The 11,692-nt window shown below is 36.3% G+C and overlaps 1 protein-coding gene across 1 annotated transcript; it reads left to right on the top strand.

The window, feature by feature from the left end:
- The first annotated feature begins 5,960 nt into the window (after window positions 1-5,960).
- On the top strand, window positions 5,961-7,145 carry LOC104606467 (ethylene-responsive transcription factor ERF109-like). The gene has a single exon (XM_010271692.3). It carries the CDS (start codon window positions 6,042-6,044, stop codon window positions 6,912-6,914), a length of 873 nt encoding a protein of 290 aa, XP_010269994.1. The 5' UTR covers window positions 5,961-6,041; the 3' UTR covers window positions 6,915-7,145.
- The last annotated feature ends 4,547 nt before the right edge of the window (window positions 7,146-11,692 follow it).

Raw genomic sequence — 11,692 nt, 5'->3', positions numbered from 1 at the left:
TAGCAATTTCTTTATGACAATTCATGTTGAAGTTTTATTTTCAAGAAGAAACCTTATTTAAAGAGCCAATTGACTGGTCTCTTTTTCTCCAAAAAATGGAAAATTCACACTATTCCAACAACACTAAGTATTATCATTGTATACATTGCAACATGCAATTTTCTATGGACTTATTGTTTATTGATTTTTGTTTTTCTTTTTTTCTTCAGTCTGACCGTCTTTCTTTGTTTCTTTAAGACTGTTGATTCTTCTAAATGATTCTGGATTTTTATACTGGTATGCAACTTTATGGTTGATTGGTTATTTCCTCTTTTAAATGTGGTTTATAGAATCTTAAAATTTGTGGTAGAGTTTCAAAACTTGTGGTTTTCTTTTCCTTCCTTCAAGATTAGTATGTATAGTTGTATACAATAGATCAAGCGTTCTCTTTCCTTTTCTGTATACAATCAGATTTGGGGTTATTCTTCCATATGTATGACCAAGGGTGATGATTTCCTTCTGGATTGAAGCTTTCTGAGGTTGACATCCTTAACGCAAAAATTTGTGCCCACTGACAAGAATAACTGAATAAGCTTGACCACTTTTCTTAGAGAAGTTTTCTAAGTTTTGCAATCTGATTATCTGAACATTACAATTTAGGAGGTTAGAGATCAGTTTAATTGATACATATTCTTCTATTTTGAATCCCTTGCATCACTCACATATTCTTCTATTTTGATTGGCATATTAGAAAGAAATTAATTTTTTTTATTGCCAATAATATATTTGGTTCTGTTGCCATTTATTTAATATACATTTTGTACTTTCTTCATCTTGAAAAATGAAATAAATGGTTGAAAGAACGTTTGTTAATGTTTTTTGGTAGGCACCATTAGATTCCATTAGGCGCCACAATAGTGAAAAAAATGCTTGAGCGTTGGGGGAAACATTAAAAAGAAGCTTCCCACAACAGATGGCTCTCACACAAACTAAGACAAATGTTTATTTAATAAATGATTTAACAAAACAGCATTTCAGGGGAAACACCTATGTGGCACTGAGCTGATGCCATTTTTCAGATAAACGGCAACGAAACCAAACACCATCTAAAAGAAGCAAAATATTACCCAAAGCTAAAGTGAGAATGGGGTAAAATGGTTTGCCTTCTTTCACACATCAAGCCATTTTTCCTAGATTCTTGGATGGGATCATGGGTTTTACTTTTAAAACTTCTAGTGTACAACTTTCTCTTTAACCCACTCTTATCTAATATGACTTTTGATTTCATTGAAGTCTCTCTCTCTCTCATGTAAACCTAAATAGGGCTGCCAATGGACTCTGAAAGTCCAAAACCTGATCCTAATCTACATCCATTTAATAATCGGATCAGATGCAGATTTGACCCCATCTGATCTGATTAAGATATGAATTCAATTAAAATTTATTTTATATAAATTTAGTATTAGTTAAAGAGTAATTAACTTTTTTAAAAAAAAATTAATTTTCTTTATTTTAAATCTGATCCAATATATCAGATTTGGATCCAGATTTGAAGCTTCAATAATATCAGATAGAGTTGTGGTTGGATCCAAATCTGACCCGACTACAGCCGGTAGTTCAGCCCAAAAGCTTAACAGTGTCGATGATAAGTGGAAAGTTTGGATATGATACAGTGTGACTACATTTTTTTTTTATAAGAATAAATATGCCATTCCCAGGATTATTTATATTTAAACGGCCCCTGATATTTCACCAGAATACTGAAACATCCCCTCTCCTCTTAGATGATGCTAGCGGACAAAAACCTCTCATCTGTTAATACTCCATTTATGTTTATTAGAACATGACATCATATTTGGTTTAAATTAAAAAAAAATCCAGTTTTGCCCTTTATCTCTTTGATTAGTTGGTTGTGTCTTATATGGACCGAAACCACCTTTCCTAAGAGCCTTTAAAACTGTTTCTTTTTGTAATATTTGCAAACAGTTTTTTTTAATATATACAAACAAATGTGAGCATCAAATGTGCCCTTTTGCAGTTAGATTTATGATTTCAGATTATTTTTATTTTACAGGTAGGAAGATAGGTGGATTAGTGGACAGATGCAGCTCCATTAGTAGGGCTGTTGATAAGAATGCCCAACCCGACCAAATCGACCAACCTGGACCAATTCAATCCGAGTTGGTCGGGTTTTCATCAGTACCGGTCGGTTTCGGGTTGGGCAAATATATAAACCGATATATCGGGTCGGTTTCAATTTTTTTGTGTGAAAATCGAAATCAACCCGACCTGAACCGAACTAGTCTTCTACTAGTTCGGTAATTCCTAGTTTGAGTAGTTTCCTACTTAACTATAACTAGTCTTCTACTAGAACTAGAAGGCCCATTAGGCAATTACAATTAGAATAGGCGATATATCCTAGTTTCTAACTTTCTATAGTCTTTTACACCAAATAGGCAACCCATTAGGCAATTACAATTAGAATTCAATTAGGTGTCCTTTTATACAGGAGCAAAACCGAAACTAACTCAAACAGACCCAACCCGACTCAAACTGACTAGGTCGGTTTGGCCTATCAGTGGGTCGGTTTCGGTTTCCACCTCAGGTAACCCGACCAGGTCGGGTCGGTTGGGAAAACCCCAATAAACCTACCCAACCCGACCCGTGAACACCCCTATCCATTAGCAGTTAAGTTCTCATTGTTAAAGGTTGAAAATGGGTTTTTTTTTCTCTAAATTAATTTGTAATTAATTTAATCCCAAATTCAACATGGGGTATATTCATTTTTCTTTGTCCATTAGACATAACGGGTTATAAATCTAAGAGGGGAAGTCTAAATCCAATTTGAAAAGTGAGGGGATGTTTTAATATTTAGGCCCCATTCGCTTTTTGGTAAGTTATTTACCCGAGTAAATGCAATTACCTGGGTAAGTTTTTCTTGGGAAACATTTATCCGGGTATGTGCATTTACCCATGTTCTTTTATTTTTTAGATAAATAAGGTAATGATCATTTTAATCATAAAAATCCATTATTAAAAGGGGCATTTTTGTCTCTCCTTGGTGGGAAAGTTATTTACCCACTTAGGAGATGGGTATCTAGGAAAACAAACTTTCCCTGGTCCCCACATTAATCTGAAAAATGAACATGGGATTCTTGGTCAATGGGAACCAAAATCCCATTGACCAACTTCCCCCTCTCAAAATCTAAAAAAAGAATGTCCCTTAGGTGAAATATCAGGAGATGTTTAAGTCTTTTACCCTTATATTTTTCAACCCTAATAATAATCATACCCATCTCATGTACTCTTTGTCCATTCAACCAAATGTGAAGGGAGGCTTTTGCGGAGATTAAAGTTAAGGGAGGCTATGGTAAAAAAACAAATTTGTATCTTTCCAAGTCATACCATAAGACAATGGATTTGTATAAGTACATAAACTTGATCAATACGACATAAATCTGGGCCAGACTAGACTGGGCCAAACCTCTTATGCACTTATTATTTACAAATAATCAAAAGTTAGAATTTTCTAGAATAATAACATTTAAGGACATTCTAGAATTACAAATAAATACATGTGCTTTAATTAAGGGGCAAGATGGGCAAATAGAAATATAAGATATTATGAAGGGAAATTGTCTAAAACTCACCATGAGTTTTCAACATTTCCCTTAAACTCACCACAACTTTTCAAAATGTCTAAAACTCACCATGTCAGTAAGTTTTTATTTTCTAAAACTCACCTTCTGTTAGTGCATGCTAATGCTTCTTAGCAGAGGTGTCCATATCAGCATAAGTAACAATTTTTATGACCAAATTACCCTTGAATGGCGAGTTAGAGGAAAAATGGTCTTTTTCAGTTTTCAATTTTCTTGTTTTTTTTCATTTTTAGTATTTTGTTATAATTTCCAATTGTTTTTATAATTTCTGTTTTTTTTTTACATTTTCTGTTTTCTACAATCTATAAAATTTCCTGTATTTTTTGTTATTTATTTGTAATTTCTGTGTTTTTCTATAATTTTTAGTGTTTTTTCTACAATTTTTATTTTTTGATTTCGTTTTTCAATTTCTATAGTTTCTATAACTTGAAAATATTTTTTTTTTATTTTGTTTGAAATTTTTATATATTTTTATATTTTTTGTAATTTCTATATTTTTATGTATTTTATGTTTGAAATATTTTTAAAATTTTTTTCCTTTTTTCATGTCTAAATATTAAAATGTTAATATATTAACACCCGTTAATTTATTTTGTATTTATTTTATATTTTCTATGAAGGTTAAAATGGTAATATATTAACATTTGTTAGTCTGTTTAACGTCAAGTTAGTGACATGGTGAGTTTTAGACATTTTGAAAAGTTGTGGTGAATTTAAGAGAAATGCTGAAAACTCATGGTGAGTTTTAGACAATTTCCCAATTATGAAAGATAGAAGTTCAAATATTATAAATTGGGCCCATACTCGTATGGGGATCCATTAATACTATGTTGGGAAATTCCATTAACACCATATTAAGAGGGGACTAAAAAATAATAAATACGATAGGGGCCAAAAGTTAATAAACATGGGTATAGAGGCCAAAATATAGGTAAAGTTAAAATGGGTATTGTGGGGATTTTTGCGGGGCCCCTGCATATCCATTCAACGAAGGGGGCCCTCTATCTCTCTCTCTTCCTCCGATCTCTCCAAGTCACCGACACATTTTTTTAGATCTTCGGAATCAGAACTTACTCTGCTTCAGAATTGGTAACAGGGTCGAGAGTCGAGAGCCCCTGAATGAAGAGATTCCTTGAGTAGAAAAATCTTGAATTCACATCTGTGACCCCACTAACGCTCCACACTACATCTCAACCGTGTATTAGGAACATCTCCCACTAATAAATATGGGAGATGTTCCCAATGCATGCTGAGATGCACATATGGGGTGCATATGTGAACTCCAAAATCTTGAGCCCACCCAACTCCGGATTCAGCCTCTAGAAACCCAGACTCCTTAATCCATACTTGTTGAGTAGGGGTGCTTACGGTGGGCTAATTTTTGAAATCAAATTAGGGTTATCGGTTCAAAAAACTGGTAACTGAAATCGAACCAAAATCGATTGGTTAACCGGTTGACCGGTTTGGTTTGTTAATTTTTTTGATTTTTTATTATTTACAATATTTATTATAGAAAATATATAAATATATAATAAAATACTAAAAATATATAATATTATATTTTAAATAATAAATAATATATTATATATTATAAATATATATTTATATATATAATACATATTTATTAATTTATAATATATAATATATAAATATACATAAAATATAATATATATATATATATATCGGTCAGTTTGATTAATCACCAATTTTCTATTTTGGTTACCAGAAACTAAACTGACCAATTTAATTAACCAAATTTTCTATTCGATTTCAATCGATTCGCTTATTGATTTTTTTTTCTCACCCGTGTCGAGTTTTAATCTGCTACCATGACAACAACGTCCGAACCAACAGATTTGAACTCCTGTAAGATGTTTTTAATACATGGCGGGGATGTGCTGTGAAACGTTATGGGGACAATCTTGTGGGGCTGATTTGAACTCCTGTATTTAAAGTCGTCATCGTTGTCCTGTATGTCCAAATAACAAGACGAGAGAGATGTCCACTTGTCCAGCACGCACGTTCGGGTAACGACAAAACAAACCATCGAAGGTCGCCCACAGCTCAATGCAGTCAGTTAGTTTAGTCATAACTCGTAACCGTCCAGAGACGCCGTGTGCCAACTAATGTCCACCTGGCGCCTGACAATATGCGATTTGTGAAGTTCAACTTTTTATCCTCTTATTCATTGAATATTGATGATGTAAGCTTGATGTAAGCGTTTAACAGGAAAAACCAAACAAAAACTCAAGGCCGTGTGTGAACAGTGTTGACTCGGACTACACCTTCCTTCTTTACGATAAAAAGCCACTCTCCCTCCAATTTCAAACTTGAAACAACCCAACACACAGTATTCAGCATTCAGTATTCATCAAAGCCAAGCTAGCTAGTAGCTAGCTTGCTATGGTAACAAACAACATTAACGAATTGGAAGATCTCGGCCAGTACCCTTCCCCTTCACAGCGCGAGCGAGAGTTCTCCATCATGGTCTCCGCTCTCATTCACGTCCTCTCCGGCGCCAAGGCAACTTCTCCTTCCACCTCCGAACCACCACCACCATCTAGCATTCTGCCACTTCCTGAAGCTTACACCTGTGGTCTCTGTGGGATCCACGGTTGTCTGGGTTGTAATTTTTTTGCCTCCTCCTCGTCTTTATCCTCTTCTATGCAGCAGCAGGAGTCGACCTCGGCAGCAGCTAGTGACAGTAGTAAGAAAGGGAAAAAGAGAAAGAAAGGCAATAAAAACTATAGGGGTGTGCGACAGAGGCCTTGGGGAAAGTGGGCTGCAGAGATTAGGGACCCTCGAAGGGCGGCCCGCGTCTGGCTCGGAACTTTCGATACCGCTGAAGAGGCTGCTCGTGCTTACGACAAGGCCGCCATTGAGTTCCGCGGAGCTCGAGCCAAGCTCAATTTCCCATTCCCTGATAACACTGCAGGTACCAGTAGCGCAGAGAACCAAAACTTAGACACCCAACAACAACAGCAACATTTACAGCAGCAGCAACAGGAAGAAGAGAAACCATACACTACTCACAGTACTGCATGTATGCAGCAAGAGTCATTTTTATCCCCTCCGGAGACGGTAGAGTTGGCACCTGAAACCATTAACAAGCAAGAGAATTTCTGGGATTTAGTAGGCGATGATCAGCTTGCGTTCGAGGAGTGGATGTTCAAGCTCGTGAATGATTCATCCAGTGGACTTCCTACTTTCACAGCGTCTGGCGACACCGCCACTTTCGATGTCTCCCAGCGTCAGCGAGACCTCTCTCCCAGCTGATTAAAAAAAAATTCGTGGAATGATTTATTGATATTATTTGTAAAAAATTAACTTATTTTTTAATATGTAGAAAGTCAAAGGAGATGATGGATCGAGAGTCCGATCGAGACGACTTGATCCTGATACAACTCCACTTAAATCATTTTTTATTTTAATTTTGTAACAAATAAATTTATGGAATAGAGACAATCAATATTTTGATTTATTTCCCGCGGCACCAGTTGCAACTGTACAAATCAATAAAAGTTTATGAAGTGGATTAAACAATAAAAAGTTAAAAACTTTTGATGTTGAACAAGACAAAATGTTAATCAAAGATATGATTCGACTACGTCTATTGCTGCACCGTGTATCGAATGCACCATAGATTTTAAAATTACTATTCTACCCATTTGTTCATTTATTACTCTCTTTTTTTTTTCAACCATGCGGTGTGTAAGTGCATGCAGTCATCTGCGATGAAGAATACAATAACATTAAGGTAAGCATTGTTACAGCATATGCTTACCTTCTTCTGCGATGAAGAAGAAGAAGAAGAAGGAGGAGGAGGAGGAGGAAGAGGCGATCACAGATCTGATCTTAGATCTCTCTCTGCAGTGATTTCAGATCTGAGATCTTATTTCAATCTCTCCCCATCTCTAGATCTCTCTTTGCAGTGAACTGTTGCCCGGGTTTTTTTACTGTGGCTATTTGGCATCGTTGCCGTTTTTTGGAGCAGCGGCATCATATCAGCGCCATGTAGGAAAAAATGATGCTCCAGAAAACAATCATATGTTTGGAACTGTTTTTTCATAAAAAAACAGTGCTCCAAGCCATGTCTTAGAAATCAGGAAGGCATGGCTTGGAGTAATGCCAAATTTGGTGTTTCCTGGAGATACATCTCGTTGCTTCCAATAGAGCAATGATGTGGCACTGGATAATGGGTAGAAGTGCAGAAAAATTTTCTTGGAGCATTGGTACCAAACAGAAAAAGTTGATGTTGCTCTAGGAAACGTCCTACTTGGCAGCAACTATTCCAAACAAAAAAAATGCACCGTTTTCTCAAAAAACGGTGCTTCCAACCCACACATCAGCAGCACCATTTTCTAAGAAAATGGTTTCTTTTTTTTTTTTTTTTGAAAAAATTGCTACTAGGTAGGACCTTTCTTAGAGCAAAAACAACGTTTTCTGTTTGATACCAATGCTCCATGAAACGTTTTTAGCACTCGTACCTATTATCCAATGCCACATCACGTCTCTGTCACTACCACCTCATGTCCCTATTGGTAGCTATGAGCTACAGTTCCAGGAAACACCAAATGTGGCGTTGCTCCAAGTCACGCCTTCCCTATTTCTAAAGTGTGGCTTAGCGCACCGTTTTTTATGAAAAATGGTTTCAAACAAACAGGCATTTCTTGGAGCACCATTTTTTCTGGCATGACACTGATGTATCACCATTTTCTAAAGCAATTGCATCGATGCCAAAGAGATGCTTATTCAATGGTTTTTTTTTTCAGAAAAAAAAAAAAAAAAAAAAAAAAAAAAAAAAAAAAAAAAAACGATTTGGTTTACATGAAAATCACACCAGGAGATATGACTGTTTCTCATAAGGTTTTAAAAACTGACTCGAAAACGGAACCATTCTAGCTATCGGTTTCCGGGTCAAACGGTTCAGATGGTTTATATTAGGAAAGGCCAAATAGTATATGAGTCATCAGAAACAAAGAAAGGAGGACTGGAGGAGTGGAGAAGAGTATTTTGTCAGCTGAGAAAGAAGAGAAGAAGGAAAGAAAGAAAGGAGAAAGGAAAAAAAAAAGGAAAATAAGAGAAAGAAAATGAAGGAAAGAAAGAGGGAAAGAGGGAAGAAGAAGGAAGAGGAGGAGAATGATTCGACGCTCACCGGCGATGGTGACAGCGACGGCGACGACGACGACGAGATGGCGACAGCGATAACATAGCGCAGATGACAGATCTCATAAGAGTTCTCAGATCTCAAATCTGAGATTGATTTTTTATTTTTTCTCATATCTAGATCTGAGATCTTCTTCTTCTTCTCTTCTTCTGAGATCTAGATCTTTTTCTTCTTCTTCTTCCTGAATATCAGATCTGAATTTGTCTCAAATCTGCAATTTCTCAAACCGCGAACTGCTGTCCGGGTCAAACGAATCGATGGTTTCCGGGCTGAACGATCCGACCATCCGCATCAACCGCGGTTCAAAAACATTGGTTTCGCATATTAAACGGTTCGACCGTCCAGATCCGATTTTCAAAATAATGCAGAACACACGAACTCACGTGGGAAATATTAAGAAGATCATGATCAATTCTGTGATTCTGTCTGCCTCCAATGATTACAATGTTTAACATGACACGTGCTGTTATAAAGTGGAAAATTCCAATCCAGCTGTATTTTAGTCTGACTGACAGACAATCAGACAATTACGCTATATATTACTCGGCGAAAGAATCCAATCGGGTGTTCTTCCAGAAGCCATATACATATCCTTTACTCGACTGGACTGAGAACGACCGCGGCACTCAAGCTTTCGGTCCCGCAGCCAACTTCGTACACTTTAGCTCCTTCTTCGTATTCCTTAAACACACTCACGTCACCTATTTCTTTTTTTTTTTTTTTTCTTGTTGTTTTTTTCAAAGACACCACGCTACCTATTTCTTTTTGTTTTTTTTCTAAATACGCCACGCCACCTCTTCCCTAAGTATCATATATGATGATACACGATCTGGTCGTTCATTGCTGGAAGGCGGTTAGGATGTTGGACTGTTACGTGGCAGGGTTGAATGACGAGAAAATCAGAACTTCTGGGGTACTTTATTCGGTATAAGCATTTCAATGTTAAGTTAGCAAAAAAAATTGTAGAGAATTGATTGCTTGAGAGTAATAAATTGCGAGAATTAGATCTTGCGTATCTTGTGAGGCCGGAGGTAAAGCCTTTACATAGGCGAACTATTGTAGGCTTCATGATGCGTATTCGAGATCACTAGCCCATTTAACCCAGAGTCAATTTCGCACTCGAAGATGGACTTCAAGTAAGCTGATAAGACTTATTCAGGTCCATCTGATTTGGGTGAGATGAAAATAAGATTCATTGGCATGCAACATGATCACGAAGAAATCAGAGACACTTGACTCGTTTCTAGAGAGAGATTGCATAGCAGCTCAGCAAGTCAATGAGTTTGGCGAGCTGCTTGAGCTCCAGTCTTGGTTGGGTGACCGGAGATGCCCAAGGTGACTAGGACTGCTGAGGTGTCTAAGGATGTTGAAGTGTCACCAAGTCATTGTGCATTTCTTCACGTGTCATCGTCTCATTAAACAGGCCAAATTTTCCCTCATCAATATATTTTCATTTCTTTCATTTTCATGCAAGACTGACTGGCCAGATTTGCTCTTCACACCGAATTCACCTCACACACATTGCAGTGTGAATTGGGAGTTCCCATGACCCTTGATATAGTCGATCGGATTCGGATACCATCCAAAAAAAACTTTCCTCTATATCCCATGCACCTCTCTTAGTCCTTAAGGCTTAGTTTGGAAAGAGTACAAATGCAAATATAATTGTAAAGTGTAAAACCTTATATATTGTATTATTTTGTATTTATTTATACTGTATATATTTATATTTGTACTCTTATCAAACTGAGCCTAAGTCTCTCTCAGTCGCAGTTTTAGACGATATAAAACAGGGGTGGATTGCTTCTTTCTCTCTCAATTTTGAATGACAAAATAAGGGCAGAACATGGTTATATTTCCATTGGCTCTCTCACAAAACAGGGGCGGAGCAGTTACCATTCTCTTTGTCTCAGGGTCTCGGTTTTGGACGACTCCACCTTGGCTCCTAATAACCATTGAAAATCTGTTCAGTATGCCAAAATGTTTTCTAGGCTCTTACTTCGTTCCAGTTTTCAGGTATTACAACATGCACCGTATTATGTTTGAGTTTGATAGGAGGTTTGAAAGTAAGGTTTTTGTAAAACTCAATGCATTGAACAGGGGGGAGAAGAGGTCAATGGCAAAAGCTTGCAGTTCTTTTAATTATTATTTCCCAAGGTTTTAAAAAACGAATCGGACAAGAACCGTTCAGGGGTTTGGTTTTTGGTTCGAATGGTCCAATTGTTCAAATTGAATGGATGGCCTGTTCTAACAAAAAAATTAAAAAAATAAAAATAAAAATGGTTAAAATCATTGAACAATTCAAACAGTTCAACCACCCAAATTAACGATTTACTGACTAAATCAACGGTTTTTAGTCAAAAACTGATTCTAAGGTAAAATGGACATTCCTAGTTTTTCTGGTCCAATCATCCAATCCGATCCGGTTTTAAAAACATTGCTATTTCCTATAATATAGAAGAAGTTGTTTTTCCCATTCAGAAACTGATATTCTTAGTTTGCCATTCCACTTGTTTCTTATTTATTTATTGCTTAATTAATGGTATACCTTAAATTAATTTTTAGATTGGATAGTTGATCAGTACAACTTCTAGAAATTTGGGACCAAATTCATGATTTCCTTGGACATGCATACTATGATTGATTGCTCTGTATCTGTGTAGGTCGGTGGGTCGGGTCTTGGATCGGGGTTTTGGATCTGTTACTTAAAATAACAAAGCATGGCTCCTTTGCATGGGATTTTTAATGATTACCAGTACTTTAAATTAATAACAGTTATTAACATGAAATGCCTTGATTTAATTGATAAATGTTAGCTAACATTAAATTAATATTCAAATAAATTGAAATACTTTAATGAAATAATAGTTACTTACTGCTTACTGTT

Source organism: Nelumbo nucifera, chromosome 5 (assembly GCF_055504915.1).
Source record: "Nelumbo nucifera cultivar China Antique chromosome 5, China Antique-T2T, whole genome shotgun sequence".
In the NCBI taxonomy this organism is placed as follows: domain Eukaryota; kingdom Viridiplantae; phylum Streptophyta; class Magnoliopsida; order Proteales; family Nelumbonaceae; genus Nelumbo; species Nelumbo nucifera.
Note: the sequence above shows the minus strand (reverse complement) of the source record. Positions and strands in the feature narration are given on the sequence as shown.

Coding starts and splice junctions, on each gene's coding strand:
- LOC104606467 (XM_010271692.3), top strand. CDS start 6,042: ATGGTAACAAACAACATTAACGAATTGGAAGATCTCGGCCAGTACCCT.